The sequence below is a fragment of the Coloeus monedula genome (genome assembly GCF_965178545.1).
Source record: "Coloeus monedula genome assembly, chromosome: 8".
Classification (NCBI taxonomy): domain Eukaryota; kingdom Metazoa; phylum Chordata; class Aves; order Passeriformes; family Corvidae; genus Coloeus; species Coloeus monedula.
The window spans coordinates 22,315,470-22,342,784 of NC_138788.1; the positions used below are offsets into that span (position 1 = coordinate 22,315,470).

General features: G+C 43.1%; 2 protein-coding genes across 3 annotated transcripts in view; one reads left to right on the forward strand and one right to left on the reverse strand.

Annotated features, from left to right (window-relative positions):
- Nucleotides 1–8,671: 8,671 nt before the first annotated feature.
- LOC309575753 (D(1) dopamine receptor-like) lies at nucleotides 8,672–9,958 on the reverse strand (the record flags this gene model as incomplete). Its single annotated transcript, XM_082286537.1, has 1 exon — nucleotides 8,672–9,958. One exon carries the CDS (start codon nucleotides 9,956–9,958, stop codon nucleotides 8,672–8,674), a length of 1,287 nt encoding a protein of 428 aa, XP_082142663.1.
- A 13,487-nt stretch (nucleotides 9,959–23,445) lies between these two features.
- TBC1D12 (TBC1 domain family member 12) overlaps nucleotides 23,446–27,315 on the forward strand; it is a gene marked incomplete at its 5' end in the record, with an annotated part of 41,622 nt that continues 37,752 nt past the window's right edge. The window contains one exon of one of the 2 annotated variants that reach the window (XM_082286495.1): nucleotides 23,446–24,290. In XM_082286495.1, coding sequence (XP_082142621.1) covers nucleotides 23,461–24,290 — 830 coding nt within the window. The remainder of the gene's footprint in view (nucleotides 24,291–27,315) is intronic. The other variant, XM_082286494.1, reaches the window with a different exon arrangement.

Consider the following 27,315-nt stretch of genomic DNA (forward strand, 5'->3'; position numbering starts at 1 on the left):
CCCCATGCAAGTATTGGAGAAGGAAAATGAGTTCCCTTTTGAATTGCTCTTGTCCCCTTATTTTAGGCGCAGACAGCAGGATTGGAGGAACCCATTTAATCTGAACATTTCTAGAAATGTAAAGCATTAAAATTAGCTCAACAAATGCATCTTGGCACTATTTCTTGGCTGCAGTGTGGTGGAGGTGACCAACATACCAGGAAAGGCTTATTTCATAATTTCAGTGACAAGAGTAGCTAAAGAGCAGAAGGGTGTGGGGAGCTAAAGTGATGCAGGAGATTATCTATTAAAATGTTATCAGAGAATGCTTGTATAGATGGTGTGAGAGCATGTTTTTATTGAAGAAGCAGCGGGCCTGAGGAGAGCAGATGGCTGGGGATGTAAAACCTGGTACTAGGCATGAACTGAACCCCCCATCCACCACATAGGGTATGGATGTACAGATCACTGAGTTAACTCACAGGGGTGAGATTGCTTCTTTCTTTTCTTCTTTTCATGAAATGCAAAGAAACTTCACATTCTGAAAATGTAAATTTTGAGGGTTTCATTAAGACAATGTACTTGTAGAGATTTTAATGAGGAAACAAATCACAATTATTTGACAACCAAGCTGTAAACAGAAGACTGACTTCTTTTAAATGTCTTGTGAATTGAGTAAAAAGGCTGTATGTTGGAATACAAGTTAAAAAAAAAAAAAAGATTTCTAGAACAAAAGGTCTGAACTACTAGATTCCAGTTAATTCCAGAAAACCTAAATGGCAAATTTATAAAACTTATAACAATAAACTCTCCTGGTATGTTTAAGTTTATTTCATAAAAAATAATTTAAATAGTCCATTTTTTTGTAATTGATAAAAATGTAATATGCATAGTGCTTTCTGTATGTCTCCACAGTAAAATACCTCCCCTGAAAGGGGAGGAAGATCAGACATTTAACTTGCCCAGACAGTCAGTTTATTCAGACTGAATTATTTTGCTGCCTGCTGAAGGCAGGAGATTGGTTTTCCATGGTGTGAACTGGTATGTAGGCTATTACAGCACAAAGTACATGTCAAAAGAGATAATTGTGAGAGATGTCATGTACCTAAAAGGTGGATATTTTTCTAAGGGAACCCCATTTATTTATGGATTATGTTTATTTTTACCTTGTGGTTTTATCTAAAGTTCCGAGATAGTGGGGAGAATGCTGGTGTATTAGACACAAGCAGACAATAAAGTTGGCCCTGGCCTATAAATTCTAGTGATTTTTATGGGGCAGAAATACACAGGCTATACAAACCCTTGTATACACTGACAATGTATGATTGGTGGCTCTTGTATTACAAAATTCAAATGAGTGTGATACTGTGTTTCTTAAGTAGAACTATACTCTGCATAAATATCAAATAAAAAAAAAAACACATGCCATAACAAAGAAACATCAAAGAAAAAAACCTGAAAAAAGAAGAACTAGGAATGTAATATTACTTTAGACTGTTGACTATCATATTCTTGCTTGTTTGCATTTGCCTTGTCACTACACAGGCCCACACTACTGAGTTTCCACATCCAACATGGTCAAGTTTGTGTCTTCTGTTAGCCAGTTAGTGCTGCTTTCTCCTTTCTGCATCCTGGTCTCTCTGGGTGTAAAAGGCTCAATTAGAAATGGGAAACAGTTTTTCTATATCCTGACTGATTAGAAGAGCATAGTGATGAGACCTGTAGAATTACTGGATCAGGCAGTAATAGAATCATGGCAAATACCACAGTATCTGGCAGGGAGGGAACTGCTTGCAGTGCTGGGAAGATGCAGCAAGGTAGCAGGCACTATAGAGCAGTGGGATTGTGTGCAGGCAGACTGAAATGTAGGGAAAATCTGTTTTGTGATACAAGATTGCATGGTGTTAGATGCTCAGCCCAAGGGCTATCAAAAGCACAATGACGCCTTCTGCTCAACACATCCAGTTCTCCCCAGATAACCCCTTGGGGGTGCTGAAATTCTTGTATTTACCATGGTAACCTGTATCACTAGACTGGTGTTATAGAGTCTTTGTTCCCAGAGCAATATGCTATGCAGGGCTTTTCTCCTTTCTTACCACGTGTGATACCCTTGCCAAGAGTGATGGGTCTTCTGCCTCTAAAATCCAGTAGTGTAAGTCAGGATATAATGCTAAAAACTGCCTGTTTCATTGAAAATGCTCTTCTAGCTGAGGCTCAGAGACAGGAATGAGCACTTCTTGAAAGGAAATTATGATTTTTCTAAGTAATGCAGAAATATTAGCATCAATAATCAATGGCCTTCAATTATGTGAAAATTTTCCCCTGTACTACTATTCTACCTCCAAGGTTATTTTTTTATTTTTTATTTGATATAGATTTCCTTCATCTCCTGTCAGTGTGTTTCCCAGGAATGACTCTCATGATTGGACTGCAGGGGAGCAGGAATATTGTAGCATCACTTAAAGAGAAAAGATATATTTGGAACCATATGACTTCAGGCATTGTTTGAGCTCAGCTTGTGCCACCCCAAAATTACACATTTCAGCTTTATAAAGTAAGACATACTAAACAACAGTTGAAGCTCAACAAAGCATTTACAATTCAAATTTTGTGCCTGCCTAGTTTGCCTGTCACTGAAAGTTAGGCTTAAATTTACAAAGGGTGTTATTCAGAAGCAAAATAAAATGCTGTGTCTATTTAAAAAAAATTAAAATGTAGTGCATATTCAGATAAGCAACTGTTGTGCATTATCTGGACCCAAAAGTGATGGTAGTAGCTGGTGTTGTGACCTGTGCTGCAAATAAAATCAGTTAGAATTGTCAGAGATCAGCTCAGCACAAAAGGCATTATGTTTTATCTCTATTCCTCTGTCCCTGGACTAGCCCCAGCTGTGCTGAGGTGGTGCCTCTAAGGATCATCATAGCAACTTTTTACCACACTTCAAGGAAATGGCTTCCACAACAAACATCTTTCAAACCACATTGCACTTCTTCAGTAGCATAAGCTGTCAGCAGCACAGTGAAAATCCAGCCCCTTTTTGAAAGAAGCCTGCAGTGAACTGCCAAATTCCCAAAATCCTATTGTTCCCACTAATAGCTGCTTTATATGCTACTTTTGATGGTAACAGGTGTTTGGGGTTTTTAAACTCTTGAAGAACTTAAAAACTGTAGGCTGGCAGCACTCCAAGGAAGTATCAGTCTGGTGAAAATGTAATTCATGGCTTGGATGCACTGGTACTACAGGATAAACATTCTTAGAGTGGAAGTTATGGTTATTAATCACCACTATCCATTAATTTATTGTCACAATGTAGTTTGGCAGCAGTGATACTCTGCTATAATCCAAAACATGAGGCAATATCTAATTACCAGTTTGATCTCTTGAAACTCAGCTCTTTTATGTATTTATCTCCTTCTGCTAGCAAATGTGTACCAAGAACATTTGTCCCGATGTTATCTTTGATGGTTATATTATTGACTCAGGCATTAGCAAATATTCTATATTCTGCATTATTTTATGCACTCGTTTATTTAAAATCTCTAACTCATTCAGCTTTGTTACCAACAGCAAAAAATTGCAACTAGTTTGTTTGTATGCTGCATCTTGTTATTCCCTTTATCTTACTATCCTTCATCACTGGCTTTTTTCCCTGTCAGCTAGTCAGTCTAGCCAGTTTTTCCTCTCACCCTGAAGAAGGTATCTTCACTTAATTCAGTAAATTGCTCTAGACATGCTTGAGTCTTTGGCCTAGATTTCCCCTGATTGTAATAGAAGCTCAGAAAACTTGCTCATGTGTTTCATGCAAAAGTCATCACAAGATGTGAGCCCATTAAAGAGTGTACATAATCTCCATTTGGCCAGTTCAGATTTAAATATGAAAAGAGTAAAATGAAGTGATGTGTTCTCACTGAGGGTGGGAGCAAAGACGAATTTAATTAGTTAAAAACCTATTTAAATGTTGAACTGCAGAAAGCTCTATGAAAATTTTCTTTAAAGAAAAAACGGAACCTAGCAACAATTTCTGCAAATTTCACAAATGTCTTCTCACTACCTAAACTAAACCAAAACTGTCTCAAGATGAAATTCTCCTCTGGTTGATGAAGATAAACCTACATTTTCCCTAGCATCTTCATTCATTTCATACTATGCACATGTGAAAAATCTTGGGTACAGGTCCAAACCATTTATTGCTCTCAGTAGTTCCACTGATAGGCAGTTTTCCTATCATGTAGCTACTTAACTTAGAAAAATGTGAAATGCATTCATAAACCCTGGGCTTCCTAAAATATCTTCAGTGATCAGACACAAGTAGGGACTCAGAAGGAATAACAATGCTAGATAAGGACTACAGTAAGTTTTTTCAAGCCAAATATGCTAGAAAAAAAATCAGTCCTTTAGCATCTTTTTGCCTTTCTTTGGTGCAAATGCAAATTGGTTCTCAAGAGAACTAGAAATCTGAGGAATAGCCTGTGCCCAGGGGGTGCATCCTACTGTGTGTCTCTTTACAGTAAAAAGGGCAAGAGGTGTCACAAAGTGAGTCAAACCATTTCAATGAGATGAAGTTATGTGGTGGAGTCTGTAACCACAGTGATGAAACCACTCAGGTCCATCAGAATCCAGGGGGACTGGACCAATAGTGGTTAATATCCAGAAAGCCACTTCAACCTCCCAAGTTCAGGGGAAAAAACAGTTTATGGAGAACAGAGAATTTTTCATAAAAGAATTGTTACTGATATTCAACTGATTGAAATATGCTTAATATGGAGTGCGTAGGTGCCTCATCTGAAATCCAACACAAGAGGCATGATTTTGGCAAAAGCAAAGCAGCAACAGACGCTTCTGACAACCAAGTTGTGTAACAGGTTTCTCTTTTTGCATCCTAGGTCAGCTGTTTCTCACAGAAAGTTTAACTGAAACGTTAAGGCATCTGATACTAATCAGAGGGATAAGAAAAAAAATGGAGGTGCGATACAAACAATTGGAGTATGATCTTCTTTTCCTCATGTTGATATTTCCACTGGATTCTGCATTTGTTAAAGTTGCACATAACCATAACCTCAGCTAGCTGAGCTTTTGCATGACCACAAGAATTTTGTGTTTATCTCAATTGTATGATAAAAAACCAGGACCTGCAGCTGGTTGAGAACTTTGTAGACTGGCAGAAGGGAAAGGGAGTGGGAATTATTTGAACAGAAGAGGCATTTGGTGTATATTGTAAAGCCCAGTACATGTACTTTGATGAACAGAACTGTTTGATTCAGATGTTTAGGCACTGGCTAATAAGAGTGTTTCAATAAGGTATCTGTGAGGTTGCACTGTTTTGACACCAAGGCTATTTAGAAGCTATTTTTTAGGTCACTGTGACATTAATGGTACTGTAAACGTGATACTACTAGGCATGGAAATGAACTGCTTTTAGTCAGTGAAATTCCTTATGGATTCACCACAGTATATGTGAGGTGATATGTGGATTTGATGATCTGAGTTGTAAAAAGTGTGTTTGAGGAATAGGCATACATCTCCCTAAAAAAATAACTTTGTTGTTTGTGATTCATTTTGCTCTGCCAAGCCAAGAAAGCTGTGACCCAGAAATAGATAACAAAGTGCTGCCAAATTTTTGCTTTGAAAGATACTTCTTTTGGGTGGGCGCAATAGGGTAAATAGAAAATAATTTTGCCTCTTAACTTCTGCTGAAGTAAACCTTGGCTTATTGTAATAATTTTAATATCTCTTATCACACTTGAACCTAACAATATTAATTGAATCTTGTGTAATCTAACACAGCAGCTTGCCCTGTCATGAGAAAAATGTCAGTCAGAAATCACAGTTAATCATTACAAAAAATTATGGGGGAAATAAGTCTTGCTCATTTACTATTCACAGAAGTGGGTGGTCTGTAGAATGCTTCCCAGTCTAGTAAAATAAAATTACATAAAATATCAAAATTTATATATTATTAAATCAGCAACAGCAGATGTAGTCTGAACAGCTATGTGGTGTAGTTTCATATGAAGTACCTTCAGTAATATGCTACTGAAAATGAGAATAAAGAGTTTATAATATGCAATTTCTGTAATTTATTGCAGTCTTGAACATTACGCTGCACTTACTGCAACAGACCTTACAGCTGTAATGTGTGTCATCTACACATCAGTAATAACCATTATCAATTAGCTGCTAGAAACAAACAATTGTTTCCAACATCACTTACAAAAAGCAATTTCAAGTTGTCACTTTAAAAAGCTTCAGTAAAGACCAGGAGTTTTTCTTCAGGAAAATCCACATTTATTTTCAGGTACAATCTGACCTATAAATGAAGCATATTTAAACTATAGCCACAAGCACTGACACAAATAGCTTTTTCCATTCTTAATGCAAATATAGTTTCATAGATTGAAGCTACCATGCATTTTTGATTGTTCTTAAGAAAAAACATTCAAACATATCCGTTGCTTAATTTCTGCTACTCGCTCTGCCCTGCACTGTTTTCACCATCACTCTAAATAAGAAGTCCAGCCTAATTCTTGGGTGAGACAGCCTACATAGCAGGGCAAAACTTGTGAGAAGGGAAATCTTTCTCTTCCATTAATTAACATCTTTTATCACTAATAATGAGACTGTACACATTCTACAAAAAGAAAAAAGTTCACCTGTGAATAATAATTTCATGTGTGGCCTCGACTGCTGGAAGAGTGCCTGCCCATGAGCTGGAAGATGTGTGTGGGCAGGGACAGTTCACTCTCTGGGGGATGGAGCCAGCTGAAGCTCATGCAACAGAAACAGAAGAGTGGCAGGCAGTGGGGGAGTCACACTTCAGGGCAGTATCTCCCCAGGACGAGTTTTAGTGTGGAGAGGGTGAGATAAGATGTCTCTAGACCTTGAGGATAAAATTTTAAGGTTCTTTTTTGAAGGATTTAGATTCTGACATTTTTATGTGTTTCTGGTTTGTGTAAGAAGAAAGAAACGTATTGAGGAAAATACTCTCACAAATTGATCTAATCTTTGACATCTGAATCCATGTACAGTTTATATATGATCACATAGAAAGTAACCTACAGGAATCAAAACAAAAAACCACATATCTTGTATCTCTTGTAAGGAAACACTAGGTTTATTTCAGGGTTGCTCTCCAGAGGAGGCACTAAGCATGCTGAATGGTAGTTGTTAAATGCTAAGAAAAATGGATAATCACTAGGAGAATGGAAGTATACCAATAGCATCTCGAAGTTCTTATCTGTATCTTTTTTGCCTTCAAGAAAACATCTAAGGATAATTGCATGCAAAAAAACCCACAATCAAACATCTTAAGTTTAATGCTTCTTAAGGAGACATGCTGTCATAGTGAAGCAGAACTAGAAATTATCTCAAGAGACCATTACTCTGGGTCTTTGCCCCAAGACAGGATCAACATTGTCACTGTCATATCTGACAGAAGATTGCAGTTATTTTACTAAGAGAGATGTCATAATTTACCTAGATGACCTACTCCAGTGCTTAATTATTGTTATTCTTAGAAAGTTTTTCCAAATTCTTGCCTTGGTCTTTCTTAGAGTTAAACCATTACCACTTGTCCTGCCAGGGAAGCCCATGAAGAACAGATTGCAGTCACACCCAAGTGTTCTCCAAGGACACATTCCTGAAAAGAGCAGGATAGCAAGAGTATATTTTCCCGTAAGAATTAATGATGGGGACTTAAGAGCTACACATGGTTTAAAAATCACAGGGAGCAGGCTCACTGGGAGGAGAGTCTGTCTTTCCTGCTGCTGTCCTTTCGCTGTTATGAAAAATATCACTGTTATGAGAAATATCATCGTTATGAAAAATATCACCTGTGCAATCTGTGAGACTGAATGCCCAAGAAAACTCTTGCAGTGTACGCATTCTTCATGTCTCCTTCTGGACAGTTGCATCTTCGTCATCTTCTGGAGATAAATCAACCATAGGCAAGGGACAGAAAAAAATGGGGCAAGGATGGTGGTTAGTAGAGCACAGTGTATTAAATGGTCAGATGAAGAACTTTTAAATAGTGGACAGAGAAGCAGAGGACAGTGAGATGCCACTGTATTCCCTTAATGTCTGCTGAACCCTTTTACACACGTAGAAATAATCATAAAGTTTTCCCAGTATTCTCTCTTCTGCAAGCCATCCAACACCTGTTTGCTCTGCCTTTTGTTGGTCTTCATATCTGTAAGTAGAGAAATGGGTTGACATAGATGACCTCATTGCTTTTTTTGTGGATCACATTATATTTCTACTTTCTGGAGGGATTGGCTGCCTGAATTATGAGTTGTTTTCACTTTAATTATCTCACTATTCTTAATGCATACCTCAAGTTTGACTGCAGGGTGGGGGGTGAACAAATGCATGGGAGATGTCTAATGACTGTGAGATAACGGGTGAATGTGGCTGTGGGAAGAGGTTAATGTCTGGCTGCTATGTGCCTTTGGAATGGACTTCATATGCCTATCACCCCTCTGTGGTAAGAGCAGTGTTTTCCTATCCCTCTGGCATGGGACTTTCGTTGCTGTGGGACAGATGTAGGTTACATGGAGACAGGGAGAACTCTCCCTTTTTGCTGGCTGAGTGTGTGAGAAGCATTTAGTCACTTATCCCTCTGAAACAAGGCAATGGGGTCTCTCACACTGACCAACTCCTGTACAGGGGCAACAGTTTCCAGGGATAGCTCTGCCTTTCAATCCAATTGCAAAATAGCTGGCACCTGACAACTGTTGGGGCTGCTGCCATGCACAGTCTGTGTCTGAGAAGTCACAACCCTCTTCTCCATAGACTTCTCCTCAGTGCTGTCCTCTCCCTGGAGGCTTATGGCATGGGGCATGGGCTGCACCCAGGCAGTGATGGCAGCAGGAGGTACTGACAACGGGACAGCTCCTTCCTTCTGGCAGGTGGTGTCTTGGTGATAGGAAACCAGCTCATTGCTAAAGTTGACCCTCTCCACAGGGGACCTGGGTGTGCCACAGCAGCAGCACCGGCAGCCCAAGAGGTTGCTGAAAGCCCTCCTGAAGTCTGCATTGAAAGCATAGATCACTGGATTCACTGAAGAGTTGGCCCAGCCAAACCACACAAAGACATTGAAGGTGGTTTGGCCAACGCAGGGTGGCTGTCCTTCAGCGTCTTCGTCGAGGTTGGGCTGGCAGAAAGGCAGTAGACAATTGAGCAGGAAGAAGGGCAGCCAGCAGCAAACAAAGACTCCCATTATGATAGAGAGGGTCTGCAGCACCTTGGTCTCCTTGTGCAAGGAACTCCGCAAAGAGGAGGTGGGCTCCTTGCCATGAGCTGGCCACTGCCCCCCTGCTCTCTCAAGGGTGGAGATACGGCGGATCTGGGCCTGGGCAATTCTGTAGATCCTGGTATAGGTGATGATCATTACGGCCACGGGGATGTAGAAGCTGATAAGGGAGGAGGTGATGGCATAAGTGCGGTTCAATCTGACATCACAGCGGGGTGTCCCAGGTAGCCAGGAGCCTAGATCTCTTTTGTCCACAGCTATATGCCAGTGTAGCTGCACCGGGATGAAGGAGATGAGGATGGAGAGAGTCCAGGCCGTGGCTATCATGGCACAAGCAAGGTGCCGCGTCATCCTGCGCTCATAGCGAAAGGGGCTGGCGATGGCCCAGTACCGGTCCAGGCTGATGATGCAGAGGTGGAGGATGGAGGCGGTGGAGCACATGATGTCGAAGGCCACCCAGGTGTCACAAAAGTGGCTGCCAAAGAGCCAGGAGCCTCCAGCCACCTCAGTGACTGCCTTCCAGGGCATCACCAGGAGGGCCACGCAGAGGTCCGAGATGGCCAGTGACAGCACGAACCAGTTGGTGACCTTGTTGCGCAGGTGGCGGAAGCGCAGGACGGCCAGGCACACCAGCGCATTGCCCAGCAGCGTGCTCAGCACCAGGGCGCCCAGCAGGCACCCTGTGAGCGCCCGCAGCACCCGCGGGCCGCCCCCCACCGCCGCGCTCCCCATCGGGGGCGCTGCCCCGGCGCAAGGGCCGGCTCCGCTGCCCCGGGCCCCGCTGGCTGCTCTTACCGGCGGGACAGCGCCCGAGGCGGCGGCGGGACCCCCCTCGGCCAGCGCCGTCCGCGGCCGTGGAAGCAGCCCCCAGCGGGGGCATCTCTGCCCGCCGGCCTCGGCGTCCCCCGCGGCGGCGACGGGCGGCGGCTCGGGCTGTCCCGGGTACTCACCCGCCGGCTGCCGGGGCCTCGCCTCCCGGCCCCCGCCTCTCCCCTCCCGCCTCGCCGCCGCCGCCGCTCGCGGGGGCCGCAGGGAGGGCCCGTCCCGGCTCGGCGGCGGAGCGGGGCCGGGCTGGGGCAGCGGGGGAGCCGCGTTCCGCCCGCAGCGCCGGGACAGAGCAGCGGCAGCTCCGGGCGGTGCCGTGTGCCCGCCACAGCGGCCCCCGCGCAGCCGGACCGAGCGGGGGCCGACCGGGAAGGGATCGAGCGCCCTTCCCAAGCGCGTGGACGGAGCTTTCCCACAGCATCCCCCTGGAAGAGCTCTTTCCCAGTCCTCAGCCTGTACTTGTCGAAGTGTCACGGGCGAGGCAGGACCTGGCGCTTTCCAAGTGTCTCCTCTTGGAGACGGCGATCACATCTCAGCTTTGTTAGCGAGCAGGATGTCGCTTCGTGTCGGTTTACGTACACCGAGAATGCGCTCAGAGCTGGGTGTCTGGACCTGTTCTCACCAAAACAGTACTGTGCCGTTTATTTTTTGGTTTGAAATTTTATGTAATGAAACCGAAAGCACAGAAACCTAAGATCTCTAGTTTGGATCTGCTGCATTTTGGCAGAAAGTTGTTCACAGAACCCAAACCCTGCCTCTTTATTTTTCAACCAAAGGTGTCTTCTGATGTATTTCAACAGTCTTTTATTTGCTATTATAATAGTATGCATATTGTCATACAAATGTATATATTTACAGCACATATTCACAGCCTATACTCAATAAAGCACCCTAATGCAAATAGGGTATAATCCTTCATATCCAAAGAATGTATATGGTATTCCTGTCATGAGAAAAAAAGAGATTGGGATGTGAATAGAAAATATCAATTAATGTAATTAATTAACATGGGAAACAGGTATTTATATTTACATTAGTTATTTTTTTATTTCTTTGCCTCCTAATTAAAACTACCCCAGCCACTAGTTCCAATACAAATAATTTTCATGCCAGTAAGTATCTGATTTCCATTGTACTATTATAACATTTCTGGTAATTAATAGAGAGTGGAAATTTTAAAAATAAATTTCGAGCAGTATAGCTGGCAGCCTACCCTGTTAAAAAAATCAGGGTATTTAAGCTAAACTAGTTGGATTGTACCATTTCATAACAGATTGTTAACATTTGGTCCTGTTTTTTAAGATCCTATTTTCTTTGTGCCTTGGACATCACAGTCTTCATTAAGCAGCCCACTGTGTTATTCCTGCTATGATACTGAAAATTGGAATACATTTCTTGTTAATGTGTTTATCTATAAGACTAACTCATAATTCAAACAACTGCTTTAGAATCTTCTCTAATTAAATATTTACTTTGTTAAAGCAGTAGGAGCTGTAAAAATAACATAGGCTGTGAGTTAAGAACTAACTCCACTCTTGTCTTATTTGGAACCATCTGTAGTTCCGCTTACATGGATTTTGCCAACATCTGCAAACCACAGTAGATCTCTCATGTTCATTCTAATAGTGAAGGCTAAATCTTTGTAAGAATTATCTTCACACTTGCTAATTTGACTTGATACATTTATTTAGCAATCAATAAAATGACCCCAAAGGACAGAATATATTTGTGAAGGATTGTAAGTGGGACAGTAGAGGGACCTAAGGCAATACAGCACTGAAAAGGAAAGAGCAATGCCTTTGCATATTCAGCAGACAGTAGTGCTGCAGGGCTCTGTAGCCAGAATTCTCCATATTAAAACAGCTCTGTGTATCTTCTCTTCCCAGGATCACATTATGCTCTGTGAATATCTCTAGAGCTCCTTTTTAGCATGCATTATAAAGGAGAGTGTATGTGATGATGCTATTTTGTGTGCATATCTGTGAATGCCCTACCTCAAAATTTTGTGGCTGTTGGCTGAAGTAAAATATGACTGATTAATCTAAAAAAAAAATAATTTCATATTGTTGTAATAAAAGCAGGCATGTAGATTGAAGTCAGAACCCCTACTAATACCTTCACTAATAGGAAGGTTGCAGTGTGGACTCAACTCTTACTAAACACAATAGAATCTGCACAGAGAGAGACGTGATGAGTGCTCTTACCGTAAAGAAACCATCAACAGACACATTCATCTTCTTTGATACCAGAGGATCCAAGTGGAAGATGTAAATGCTTAAGAAACTATACAATGAGTCAGTGGCAAAGACAGAAATAGAAGCATTGCCCTGCTTTTATTCCTATATTGGGCAGGAAGGAGTGAAGTGTAAGTGTATGGGAGAGGGAGGAAAGAAAAACACAGTGGAAAACACAAAACTGTGTGAAAATTAGTGTGTGAAGTGAGTTGCAAATGCTGTAAACTTTGATTTTAACTATTTATTGATTTTATCTTATTTGGGATAGAACAGGAAAGTTCTGGGCAAAATACTGGAAAAAAATACTGATGGAATGGATAAATCAGCTTCTCCTTACTCCAGAAAATTTGCAAGCTTGTTCCATCTGTGAAAAATATAAACTTATCCAGAGAATATACATAAGACATTGTGTATATAATGTCTCGATATTGTATGTTTTTTAAATGCAATCACTGCATTTAAAATGTCTCCCTCCAAGAAGAGATTTATATAAGAAACCAAAATCAATCTCCTCCTTCCCTTTTCTTTCTTCTTGTCTTACTTCCCCCTTGCAAAGTGATCTCATCCTAGACTGAGTGTTTACATGTTTCATAGCACAGATTATGATTAAGAAGAGAACTGATTCAGAAATTAAAATTGAGCCTTTAATGGATTACTACGAGTGCATTTGGAGCTCATGCCTCAGTCTAGGTCGCTGACATGCTGGCTGGACAACAGAGGCAGGTTAAAACCCAGTGCTCAAACAGGACATGATAATCCAAGCCAAGCCTCAAGGTGCACCCTGGAAGGGCACTGCAGTTGTCATGTCCTGTGCCATGGTGCTGCAGCTGGCTCAGGAGAATGAGCCTCCAGCAGGTGAACGGCAGGGTCTGCTCTGTGCCTGGGGGCTCCATGCAGGGTAGTGCCAAGTGCCACCCACGTTGTGTGCTCTCACTCAGCAGCTGTCGGTTGCAGCCACATTGATCCAGTGCCGTCATTACTGCTTTGTCAAATGAATGTAATACCAACAGTGGTTAATTAAATAGTTAATTCAATTTTGAGATCTTGTCCAAGTGGGGGAGGATTATTATAATAAACTTCATGAAGTAGTGTCAGTTTTTAATATGCAGTCTCACTGTGTAAAATGTATTGAGGCACTGCTAAAATGATGCTGTGGCAAGGTTGTCTTCCTTGCAGTCTGAAAAGCCATTGATAGCATGTGAATCAGACTAAACTGGGGTTTGTGATTAGCTCTGTGGTGACTTTACAGTCCCTTTGGGGACTGATTTTAAACATCGTGGAAAAAAATGTCATTGAAGGCAATAATGTTACATCTGAAACCAGTATGATTATCTGTCTATCCATCTATTCATCTCTGCATAGCTAAAGATCTTTTTGTACATCTATGCCTGTCTGTACTCTCAGAATCTTGGCTCTTTATATTATATTCATGCTTTCAATGCCATGAGAGTTTTGTGAACTTGATAATATACTGACACTGCTAATCTATTTGTATAGTGGATGCAGCATTTACTGCTGAAAATAGTATTTTATTACAGAGATATGGATTAGCTGTATGAGTGAACTGGAAGCTGATGAATAATTCATTGTTTCAGAAACTGTCTAGAGAAGTTAAGGGAAGAATAACTAAATTGGCAGCTAAGTATCAAAAGCATGTTTAGTCTGCTCAGACTTAACAGAAATGATTTGAATTTGTCATCCAATACAGAGTCCACTCTGTAGCTCTTCATATATATTTTCATATATATATGGTTCTCTCAGTGATTTCACTATCAGATGTTTAACAAATCAGCTCATGAGTTTGGAATACCTTTAAAGTTAAGTAAGGATGAATAAAAAATAGGTAATAGCCAACCAAATTACTTTTCTGGGAAAAGTGCCTGGCTTCTCTCCCAGATAGAAAGGCCAGAAATACCAAATTCACTTTTTGGAAAGCCTTGCCAAGCATTACTGTTTGAGAGCTTATGTGTTCCAGTCTGGAGGGGTGCTGTGATGCTTTCTATGACCTAATTTGGAGAGACACTATTTGCATTTGGGATTCTTGTGTAAGGGCATTAGGACAACAAAAACTATAGGTAAATGGCTTTTCTGCAACACTTGTTGGTATCACAGCACAAGGGGTACTCAACAGTGAAGATGCCCCCTTTTTCTGGCTGGACCACTAAGCAGCTGAACTGATTTCCTAGAGAGATAAAGAGAAGTTGCACTATTTTGACCCTTCAGGTCTCACATGAAAGCTGCCTATTTTTTCTAGCACCAAACCATTTAATGTCTAAGTGCTTTCAGAGTTCTTGGGTATGCCACCTAGACAAGATGACTCTTATACTTTTAAAATTATAGGATTGCTCTGATTTATCTTACAGATATTATTCAGTTTGAGAGAATGCTTTCTTTTCATTACTGAAAAACTTAGAGCAAGAGTAGCTCTCTTCCCATCGTGTCTTCCAGTTTACAACTGACATAGAGAAGAAAACACTCCCCTTCCCAGGACTGCCCAAATCCTCTTTGATTATCCCCTTTAACCTCTAGTGATACAGGAAATGCACAGAGCCATTTAGAGCCTTACCAACCCTCCTAATTGCTTTCTTATTCTCTCTCTGCTAGATTCTACTGTTCCTGGGGCTGTTCTCAGTATTCAATTTTGGAGCTGAATCCCAGAATTCAAAAGGACTGCACTTTGGTTTAGCTTTGAGTAGACATCAATCATTTAGCCATCTTGGGGTTTTTGGCAAATTGCTTTTCAGTGATAAGGTCATTCCATTGCTTTCTTTTATCTTGATTTTATTTATTTTATTATTCCTCAGAACTAGCATAAGTGAACCTCTTGGTTTTTCCCTTCTGGTGTTCTTAGAGGCCCATCTTTTATCAGCTCTCTTGGCTCAGCTCTAGTTAGCTGCCTCCCTCAAGGCAGCTCAGATGAGAGATCAGGGCCAGCAGTTTATCCCCTCTGGCCCACCAGATTGGGCCCTCCTGGGAGCGTGCCAGTGCCTGAACAGTATTTTTCACCTTCAGAGCAGATACCCTTGCCAACTCAGGCAGGGATGAAATGCCCATTGTGACATTTAGGTACAGTCCCAAATCTAGAAGGTAAAACCAGAAGCTTTAGTTGCAAGACAGCCCCGTGACAGTGCTCTTAACTCTCCTGATCTTGAGCACCATTCTCTGGCAGCTGTGGAGCATCTCTGAAAGGCAAAGCAGCACACATCTCTCTGCAGGAATGCTGGGATGGAGTTGGCTCCTGACACAGCCCAGTGGTTCAGGAGGCAGAGAGATGGTTTTAATTCAGTCCTTGCTTTCTTTGAGTTGCACTTTATTTAACAAAGAAATGTGTTCAGCCGCTTGGATATTTTATGACAGTGCCTGCCATTTTCCAGAGACACATCACAGACAAGAGCTTTTTGATTTTGTTTTCTAAACAGAAATGCAAAACACATGGCATTGCTATAGTAATCTGTACCTATATTATTTTGACTAGTGTTTAATCTAGTTTAGAGTAACCAAGATAATGTGAAAATCAGTCTATAATAAAGTGTTGACCATTTCAAAATGCTACTTCTGTATACCTTAAGATACAAATGCCTCATTGACTGTTATTGCATTTATAAAACTACCTTTAAAATTAAGATTAAAAGATGCGATCCACCCCTTGTTTCCAACAGAGGGCACACACAGATCTTGAAGAATGAAAGATTTTTGAAATTCACTCTTACCAACTGATGTGGCAGAACTATTTCCAAATCATACTCAGATCCCTGTAGGAAGTATTAATTTGTCTCCACTTATGATGACACATTTCCAAAGCAGCAGACAAATGATGTCTTTGGTTTGCTTAAGAATATATGAATTTTAATAAACTAGAAAATCAGTGTGTGTTTTCCTTATTTTTTGCCCATGTCCCCACAATGTGTAAATAGTTTTATGAGAGATGATGTGCATTATTTTTAAAGGGCAGGCTGCAAATGGATTTTCTGTCTACATGGGGCAGTGCCCAGCACTCAGAATTAAGAAGTCAAATTTAATCTCTAATCAACATGATTTGACTTTAAAGAATTTCAGAAAGCCACAACATTGCTTTTTGTTTTGTGTTCATTTATTTCAGAGATTTAGTGAAACAGAGCCTGTGAGCAAGCTGGAAACCTTTCTAGCACCTGGGAGATGTGATACTTGATAGGCACGGAATTTCAGTGTTTCATAAGGACCATTTCAGTCTCACATCTTGTTACAAGTGTGCACGCAGCCCCTATCAGACCTGATTGGACTGCACAGTCACACTACATGAGCATGATGCACAATTGTTTCTGTCCTGAAGGGAAGATCCTGCCACTGCCACTAGTAAGGCTTGACGCTTGGAAAACCTGTGTTTGAGGATTAGCAGCGGAATATGGTACACAGAATATAAGCACGGCAGCAGTGATGCCAGGAGGCAGATAAAAGCCTTTTGATAAAAAACTCATATTCACTCTTCTCTCTCTGAAGATTCCACATCCCTATAATCTGTCCAACACATATTTTAGAGCAATTTTTGAATTCCTCGCACTCATTTGACAACACAAATTTTCTATTACCTAAGTTAGGGTATGAGCCCATACTGGCAAGCCTAACTTACCCACTTACTGCAAGCTCATGGCTAGACCACAGCATGTAAAGTAACTGGGCATTTATGCTCAAGGATACTTACAGACATGTAGGCACAACAGATAAGGTTCCACAGCCTACACTTACTACTTTGGAAATTGATTCCGATTCAAGTTCTTCTTAATCTGAAAATTAATCTGGGTTTCCCCAAACTTAGTGCTGGTAAAGGACACCGAAAATGCTCACAGTAAAGATCATGGTAGGAATAACTACTTGGAAATTATCCCTGGTCAGAAACAAATCCAACCTGCAGGAGTCGCTTGATTATAATCTTTGCCCCAGAAGTTCCAACAGCTCACACACCTTGCCACCTAGTGCTCCACGTTCCTTCTCTTGTAAGAGCTGAACAAATTTTTGTTTGAGATAAACAAGAGATAAACAAAAGCCCTTGTCTGTAGGGCTTCTTTTCCTGTGGTAGAACATGCCAAATATCAGTTGCACTGGCTATAGCTTGATTGCATGATAGGTACTTTCCATGAGACTGTTTAGGCTGGGGACAGGTCTCTTTCAATTCTTCCTTGGTACTCCATCTATGGAAAAGATTACACAGAGAAGAGGAGGCAGGATGTATGATTGGTTCTTAAGACTGAGTCAGGATAAAATAAGTTATACCCCTGGAACTGAAAAATGAGAAGTGTTCTACTGTCACGCTATTCAGCCACAGCCATCGTCTAATAGCTGCATTTACAGCCATTACGTGATGCAGTGTTGGATTGGGACACTTCAGTGATGAGCATAACGTAAAGCTTTATAGAATAACTCAACAACACAAGCTCTCAGTGCTGTCTGGAAAATAGCTCAGGATATGTGTAGGATGCAACACTGCATAATTAGAAGGTGATATTTCTGCGTAGTAAATACACGCCTCTTCTTTTTAATTTTTTTTTCTCATTTCCCTCATTCCTGTCCATCCATGGTGCCAAAAGTTGCATGTTGGTTTGTACAAATAGACAAACATTTCTTAGCAAATATACTTAACAAATGCCCTTAATAAATAATATACTTTAAAAGTTTCTCCCCTTTTGCACCGCCTGTGATTAGTCCTACTCCGACTGGCTGTGCCTGGCTGCAGCATTTCCTGAGGGACTGTCTGCCAGTTTAGTGCAGCTTAAACACACAGCAGTAAATTGAACCTTACCCTTTCCAACTTTCCAACCACTCCCTCTTATTCTGTTTGCCCAAGATAAGGGATACTTGTTCTTTTAAGAATAAAATTTTTTTACTATTATTTAGGACCTGGTTCAACATTCACAAGCAGTGCTTAGTAAACTGAGGTAGGCAGCTCTTGCTTCCACCTATTTATTCCTGTATCTGCATCTCTCAGCTTCATGTGCTGTGAAACCAACAGAACTTCTAGGACAGTAATGCAAAAAAAAAAAAAAAAGTAGGTAATTTTGGATCTGTGAGTAAGATCAATTCACACCAATATTGTCACTGAAAACTGTTCACTCCTTTGGTCTTGTACATTCTGTGACAAATTCTTCAAATTTCTATGCAAGTTTTGAAAGATTCTATGCTGGTCATACCTCAAGACAATAATTTATAATAAAATCCAATTAAAAGTTTTCATGTGCAAATAGTCCTAAGCCCCTTTCAGTTCTCACTGAGTTCAGGAGGAAAGACTCTTTCAAGTTTCATCTTAGTGGACTTTTTTCTTACAGTAATTCTCTTGCCACTAAATTTATCAGACAGAATTTGAGAGCACCCAGGATCTGATACTCAATCTTGGCAGCATTTTAGAGTCATGCTGTATATTTATACGTGGCATCTGTAGGTTCAGGGAAGATTAAAATCAAATCAACTAGATTATTCCTAAATATTTAAAGTGAACTTACCTTATGAAGTGAAGAGGATGTGTTTGGAGAATGCAAAGACAGAATTCTGTTCTCATAGCCCCCAATGTGTGTTACAACATTATTTTAAAATTTTAATTTCACAATATAAATGCAATATAACTTGACTAAAAAAAATTAAAAGGAAAATTCCCAAGAATCACTTTTTTCCTGCTTTTGCTTTATTGGCCATAGAAGTGATTTTATTAGTATTAATGACAAGTAAGCAAACAGCACAAGACTGAGACAGAAATTTGTTGTAATCACCATAGGGGAGGACTAACAAATCTTTATCAACAACATATTAGCTTTAGAAAAGCAAACACTCTCATTGCACGTGACAATATATGTTGGCAAGAAAAGTGCAAAGTAAAATCCCTGCAGCTGAATGAGCTCCCACAAAAAATGGGTACTGCTGTAGGCTAAGAATAATTCTGCTATCTTGCCTAAAAACCAGAAAGTTTTTAAAACCTTCAAAACCAGTTGAAACTGAATATATGTGATTCAAGATCAGTGGATGAAATATGTAGGAGAATAATTGTTCTTGGTCCTCTAAACCCCCTATACAAACCCAAAAGATGTAGGTAGAGAACAGCTGGCCAAAATGTTCTCAGGGAAAGGAGAAGAGGGCTCAGGTCTTCTCCTCGTTACAGTGACCTTCCTTTCACTTCCTTCCAAAAATATGTCTCCCCTAACAACACAGGGTTACTGCCTGAGCAAGTGAGGATCTCAGGCTGAGAAATACAAGGTCCTGTGTTACGTGTTGACACTTACTTGTTCCTTTGCTTCATCTGTGTCTGTTCTCTGCCCATTTTGGTGCATTTCAAAGGGTGAATTTGTACAAAAAGAAAGAGAAAACTCAAAGTTTCTGTGAACACAGCGTTTCTGGCAGGCATGGACAGAGACTGTGGATCAGGTAAGTAAGTGTCTGATTGGTTAACTGGATAGAAAGAGGAAAGCAAAAGACTTTTGGATCATAACAGAAGTGGATTTTAAATTGCTTTCATTTGTTTCTTCTACGCTGTTAAGAACCTGTGTGATTACAAATCTGTTTTGGATGTGGTAATAAATATTTCTGTTTGTTTCTGTTCTAAACTGGTTTCAGATAAGGGTGATTTCTAGATAACTCTCTGTCCATATGGGTATAGTGACATTTAAACCAGGAATATTTGGATACATTGCAGTCTTTGGCTTTTCTGTATTTTGATGGTGATATCCAGAAGGAAACAGAAGTCTATATGTAGGTATGTCATCTAATTAGCCCAGTCTGGCAGTGGGAAACATGGAGGTTTTATGAATGGAGAGTCTTCCAGTGACTGTCAATAACCTGGAAAGGCTCCTGGTGCCTAACAGAGCAATAGCAAGTGCAGCTTAGCCCACAGCAGTGCTCAGGGTGGTTTTGGCACTGTTTGAACCACCAGAAGTGTAAACATACACAAACAAAGTAATACAGACTGAATTGCCTTAATACAGGTGTACAAAATGTTTGATCCACAAGCAGTGTAATTTAATTGTAGGACTGCAGCAGGAGCGTGCATCGCAGAGTGTGCCAAGGAGAAACTTTCAGTGTGCAGGATTGTGTCAAATAATTAATTGTTAGTTACACTCTGCGATGAGATCTTGTCCAGAGGGCTTTGTATTAAAAGTGCGAACTGCTACTAGTGGGGTGCAAGATGTTCTTTCCAAAGCAGCATTTCCAAAGAAGTGAAAGCCTCAGGAGTGAACTGCCAGAAATCACAACTATATTGCAAATAGAAGAACATCTGAGGTTTTGGGAGCCCTAGGGTACAGCTCTTCCTATACATTGATTTGAGGAAGCCATTCCATATTTTAATTACAGAAGTAATGAAACAGCTCTGAGAAACCATCAGCTACATACTGGTTATTGGGTGTACCTGTTAAGTGGGTATTCCAGTTAGCAGCATTGATTGGCATAAGAGTTAGACTAATATCTGAGTCTTTGTTATGTTGTTCTTTTGATAATGAGAAGTTAGTGATAGGCATTGGCTTATTAGTTGTACATTTTGTTGTTTGGGTTTTTTAACAGACTAGTGTTGTTTCTCAGTCTTTGGGAAAAAATTGTAAATTACAGTTTCCTCACTCATAATCTGCTATTTAGTCCCACTTCTTCCCTGTGGATTGCTGACGATGTTCTGCAGACTAGCTGCTCATTTTTGCTCATTCAAATCAGACTGAGCTGAACTAGATGAACACTTGCCTGTCAATGGGAAGTGCTGAATGAATTCCTTGCTTTATTTTGCTTGTGTGCACAGCTTTTGCTTTATCTGTTAAACTGTCTTTACCTATGGATTTCCTCATTTTTACACTCCCCCAGCCCACTGGGAGATTGAGCAAATGACTGTGTGGGCCTTAGTTGCGGTCTGGGATTAAATCACTGCAGTCCTGGAGGTGGAAATAAATGCAAATTCAATGAACCAAATTGTCTTATTTTGTGCAATACAATGTGCTGTTCTTTGGAATCCCTGGCATAATTACCAACTATCCCTTCTGCACTGACTGAAATCAGTTCACCATAAACCAGCCCTGCGTTATACCCTCAGTGCCAGTCTCCATTTTGCTTAGCTTGTTTAACATCTAGTACTGCTTTGCTGCTGCTGCATTAATGAAATCACTGAAGTCTATTCAAAGGTCACACTGCCATAGAGCATCCCAGGTAAACAATGAACCCTTGGTTGAAAGTGAACGCGGACACTCTCTGGATCTGAGTGTTTCCTTAAACCTGAAATCCTCACTGGTAAAGGCAGAGAGCCTCCAGGATGTACATTCACTCTGCAGGCAGAGTGATCAGCCTCCACGTGTCTGAGAAGACCCGGATCAAAGTGGAGAACAAAAAGCCTACCATCTTAGTTACAGCAAAAATCCTTAACTAGAAAGCTTTATCTAACCAAAAAGCTTAATTAGTTCCTCTGTTAATGGTTTCTTTTGACCAAAGTAGTCTACAAAGTGTTCCCAACAAGCAGGTCAACTGTCATATTCGAAGGAAAGGCAATTCTGGGAATATTTACTGGGCATTTTTGCAAGCAGCTGAGATCAGTGGTCCCTTGTCTGGCACAGCTGTAGCTGGATGAGGCTGCATGCCTGCTACCAAGATAGTCAAATCAGATTTGAGATCCCAAGTATTTGCCAGTTAGTCACATCAAAAGGGATGAGATCAGACTTCCTGGTTGCATGTAGAACACCAGTGTTGCACATCTGACCTCAAAAGTGCAGTTACAAGATGACAAGAAAAAGAGAAATCACTTTTTTTTTAACTTAAGCAAAGCACAGAAGATTTTTTATTGCAAAGTGCTAACAAGAAATCATAACACAATAAAATGCATCAACTTTTTATTTAGATGAAGATTCCCAGTTTAAATATTTCTTTCCAAAATGCTCACAATTTTTAGGAAAAAAAAAACTAAAGAGAGGATGGCTGTTTCTTCCCCGTGGTGGGCGATGCCTCTCTCTGGGCATGCCCCACTTGCCTGCCTTTAAAAGGAGGGCCCTGCACCACACTGGAACACATCAGAAGGTGGGTTTATTAGATGGAGAATTTCTTTGGCCAAGGATTCCCAGAAGAATGGCACTTCCCTTGCTACGAACTGTGAGTATTTACTGTTGGAATACGTAAGTTATCTGTTGGGTTGAGGTGTCTCTTTTTGTGTTTGCCTTGGATGAGGGGTAGCCTACTAGACCAAGCATGGGACCTATGCTGTTACTGCTCTTCCGGGGACTTGAAGCCCCTTTGCCTTTTCTTTTGCATGTGACTTGTGCCCTGGCTCTCCTGCTGGGCAGAGGGGACTGTAATAACTTGGTTTATTTGAGAGATGTGGTGGGAAACAGAGCTGACAGGACCTGCCTCTGTAAATGTCCTCCATCCACCTCTCCAGCGTTAACCTGAGGAGTTGTGACACTCCATCGCTTGCTCAGGAGAGGATTCACCCCAAGATTTCGAAGTGTCGATCTCATTTCTCTTTTCTCCCTTCCCGTTTCCCCCAAAGCTCAGGTAGGTCCTATCTCCTCCAAAAAGTGATGCTGTCCTGCCCTGCCCGTCCCCGCGGGGACACGGGTGCCGGGGCTGCCCGGACCCTCCGCCGCCCTCCTCGGAGCCCGCCCCGCTCCCAGGGCTGGGACAGCCCTCCCCGGGCTGTGCCGCGGCCGGCTCCCCGGTCCCGCAGGCGGGGCGGGCGTGTGCAGTAAATACGCCGGCTCCCGGCCGGCGGCGTGCCGGGACAGCTCGTACAATCCCAGCAGGAGCGGCTCTGGGGCAGGGACAGAGGGACGGAGGGATGAGGCCGCCGGGCTGGGCTTTCAGCAGCCGCGGCATATCGGCGGAATGCGGTACATGCTGCGCGCCGCGAGTCTTTCGATGGAATACGGTAGCGGGGGGGGCGGGGGCGCGGCCTCCATAGCGCCTCTGGCGGGGAAGAGCCTGTCTGGGTGCCATCTCTATGGTTCTGGGTGCGGCCCTGCCGCGAAGGCGAGCGAGCGAGCGGGCGGGCGCTTCCTGCCCGGCCTCTCTATGGTGACTTTCCGGGGGGAAGAGCCGGCGCCGCGCGCCTGCGTGTGTCGGGCCCGCCCGCCCCCCCGCCGAGGCCGCTGCCCGACGCGCGGAGCGGCGCCGGCTGCCAGCGCTCGCGGCGCCGCCGGTGCGGAGGAAGGCGCGCGCCCCGGCCCCCGCCGCGCCCCCGGGGCTCCGCGGCGGCAAATGGTGGGGCCGGACGATGCCGGAGCTCCGGGCGGCGCAGCCGTGCTTCCCGCGGGCCGGCAGGACGCGGCGGCGGCGGAGGAGGAGGCGGCGGAGGAGGAGGAGGACGGGGAGCGGGATGGGAGCCGGGGCTCGAGCCGGCGGGGCGGCGGGCCGGGGCAGGAGCGGCTGCTGCAGCGGTACCTGGCGGCGCTCGGCCCCGCCGCGGCGGCGGGTGGGAAGCGCTGCCCGGAGAAGCCCGCGAACGGGGCCGCCTGTGCCGTGGGCCCGTGCGGGAGGATGACCAACGGGGACGTCGGCTTCCTGCTACCGCCGCAGGAGCCGCCGCCGCCGCCCCCTCGGGCAGGACGGGATGAGCCGGGGCCGGAGGAGGAGGAAGCGAAACTGCAGAACGGGGGCTTCCTCCCCTGCCCGCCCTGCCCGGCGGGAGGCGTCCCCTTGGGAACAGCCTTGGAAGAGCCGCTGAGGAGCTGCCGGCTGCGGAGCGAGGCTGAGCGGCGCGGGGGGGCGGTGGCCGAGAGCCCCTCGCCGCCCCGCAGCCCGGGGGGCGACGCCGGCAGCCGGGCGCTGGCCGCCCTCGGCGCGCGGACCTGCGGGGACCGGGCGGAGCCCGCTGCCCTGCCCCCGGCGCCCCTCGGCTTCACGGACGTGAACCTGAACTCCCGCAACACGTACGAGGTGAGCCGCCGCCGCAGCGCCCCGGAGCACCTGCCCCACGGAGGGACCGCGCCCGCCGAGCCGGCACCGCCGCCGCAGGAGCCCGCGGAGAGGGCCCGGCACCGGATGGGCATCGCCGGCGCCGGCAGCAGCTTCGCCGAGTTCTTCGCCAGGTAAAGAAGCCGGCGGCGGGGCCGGTGAGGGCCCCCTCGGCAGAGCCTGGGGCGAGGGGGGTGCAGGTCTGCCGGACCAGGTCACGGGCAACCGCGAGTGGTCTGCAGGAGCGTGTCTCGGGTCAGCAGGGTCTTACTGTGGGTCACACGAAGAGCGATTCCAGCCCTGACAGGCTCTTTCGCCAGCAAGCAGATACTTTTAGGGCAGGACAGAGGCTTTGGACGTGAGAGTAATATGATAAAGGACCCTTTACTGCTGCAACTACATGGACTTCAAACTGGAATTTGCTTCCCGTACCAGGGCATTTCATTGTCTGAATGATCACAGTGGTACTGATTAAACCGCTTGGAGAATAAGGTGGAAGTTGTTGGTATTGGAAACTCCTTTCAAATCTCCGTGGAAATTGTGAAGTGTTATAAATCCTTTGCTACTTGTTGACGGTGTAGATAGAGTTTACTTATTTAGTTCAAAGTGTGTTATGGAAAGCTTCAAGGACTATGTTTTGTGCTTGAATTGACTTCTCTTAAGTTTCCAGCACAAAACTAAAAGCTGTGGGCTATCCAGCTTTGTCTCCTAGGATCTTTGTCACATTACTCACTCTTCAGCATACTACACAGGAGGTGCAGCTGGACTATAATAGTTTATAGCACATTCTGTATTACCTTTATCATGTATGAAGTGAGGAGTTTAATTTCCAACAGTTTTTATTCTCCCAAACTGAGGGGTTATAGTTACTGTTCAAGTCACTCTGATAGAACAGTAGGCCCCTAAATGTTTTAAAATGTCAGAATAAGATGAATCTATTAACTGAAGAATTGAGATGGGAGAGGTTTGATCTCAAAGTGGGATCCCAAACTGAAAAATGGGCTCCCTCTGCCAACTCTCAGGAAAGGAGGAGATGGACTCTTGATGATAAGGATAGTAGCAGTTGAAGAGAAAGTTTGGTGCATCCGCTTCGTTTCAAGGATGGACTGAGAGATGTTCTGCTATTCCTACTATTCCCTATTAGTGTTCTTCCCTCCCATGCTTTTTTTATTTTTCCCCGTGTTACGTGGACTGCAGTATATTGTATGAGATTAGCTCAGCTGGTCGGAGCAGGCGCTAATAACGCCAGGGGTGTGGATTTAATCCTTGTCTGGGCCATTCAGTTAAAGAGTTGGACTCAATGATCCTTGTGGGTCCCTTCTAAGTCAGAATATTCTGTGAAACTACCTTCCTTTTGCCTCACTACTTGAGCACAGTGACCAGTAACATTTATATTGTTGCTTTTTGCCCCAAAGCGATAACTGATTGAAATTCTGGAGCATTTTCCTCATAGATGGGTTAACTCCAGGTGGCAACTAAGCACCATGCAGCTTCTTGCCTACCACCCCCTTCACCCCTGGCTCCTCTTCCCTGGAGGAGAAGCAAAAGTAAAATTTGTAGGTTGAGGTAAGAACAATTTACTAATTTAAACAAAGTGAAATATAATTATAATAGTAAAAAATAATGATAATATAAAGAAAAACCCAAGTGATGCACAGTATAATTGCTCATCAGCCACTGATTGATGCTAGACCCTGTCCCCACACACTGATCAGCCCCTTCTGGGTAACTCCCTCAGTTTATATTCTGGGCATTAGTTTTTATAGTGTGGAATCCTTTTGGCCGGTTTGTATCACCTGTCCCAGCTATGCTTCCTCCCAGCTTTTTGTGTACTTCCTCACTGGCAGAGCATGAGACACAAAGTCCTTGACTTAGGATAAGCACAACTTAGCAACAAACACAACATCAATGTTATCAACATTGTTCTGGTACTGAATCCAAAACAGAGCTCTGTACGAGCTACTGAGAAGAAATAAACCCTATCCCAGATAAAACAAGGACAATAGAAAAGTTTGAACTTGGTGTGCAGTAGTAGTTGTTGTCAATATATATATATTGATACTCACTGTTTTCAGTAAAGGCTTGGGTAATACATGAAAAAAATTAATTGCTTCTATCCTGATAAAAGCTATGGTACAGACACCTCAGTGAAAGAGTGGTTCTCAGCAAATGCTATTTCACAGCCCATGACTGGTCCAGCTGGCTGTGCCTCTGGTGCATTTGGCCTGGTGAGCAATACTGGCTTCAGAGACTTTACCTTCAGCTCTGCCTATACATCCATAGAAGAGCCAAAGTTACAGCTGATTTAATCTCATCAGGTGAAATGAGATTGATTAATGAAAAGTTTCAGTGATTTTCTTTAAAAACAAATTCAAACTTGTGTTGCTTGATAGATTTGTCACTAGATACATAAATACTAGAGTGGGTAATATCCTTTGTTATTTTAAACTTTTTCAGTAGTTAGTGCTTGTCTTCTGAACCAGTATTTCAAAAGCTTAGACTTCTCACTTTTATTTTAAACTGCCCAGATTCATTCAAATTCATTCAGTTGCCAATGTAAGTGGGTTATCCTGCAGTTCTTAAAAAGAGGATCTCAGTAATGAGGGCCGAAATGGTATAAAAATTGTCCTGTGAATGTTTGTAGCAACTCTACTTCCTTGTGAAGCTTCTCAGGAGAAGGTTGCTTGTATTTTTGAGTGAGCACAGAGCCATAAATTTGCTCCCCCAAAATTTAAGTTGTACCGAGTGGCTGTGTACCTGAGAGAGAACAACTCATTTGTGTTTTGTCAGAGTGTGTAGCTCCTCCCACAATGTCCAAAAAAAAAAATTCTGGATGTGCTACACAGGTAGCCCAGCAGCCTGGACTGTCTTATGTAGGATGTTTTGTCATTGTCGAGTTTGCAAGCTGTCTAAAATTTGGTATCTCCCATTGGTTTTTTTTCTAATAGCCATAATTATATGGAAATTCTTCCAAAAGCTGGACATTTCTTTCAGTTACTTAATAAAAAAAAGAGAGAAGGCAAGGGACAAGTCCTACTGCCTTCAACTTTATTGTTGTAATTGCAATGACTGAACAGTCTGATCAGACAGATCTGGGTTAGGAGGCTGCTGTTTCCAGCTGTTCCAGCTTGTTCCCAGCTCTTCAGTTACCAGGCTGAC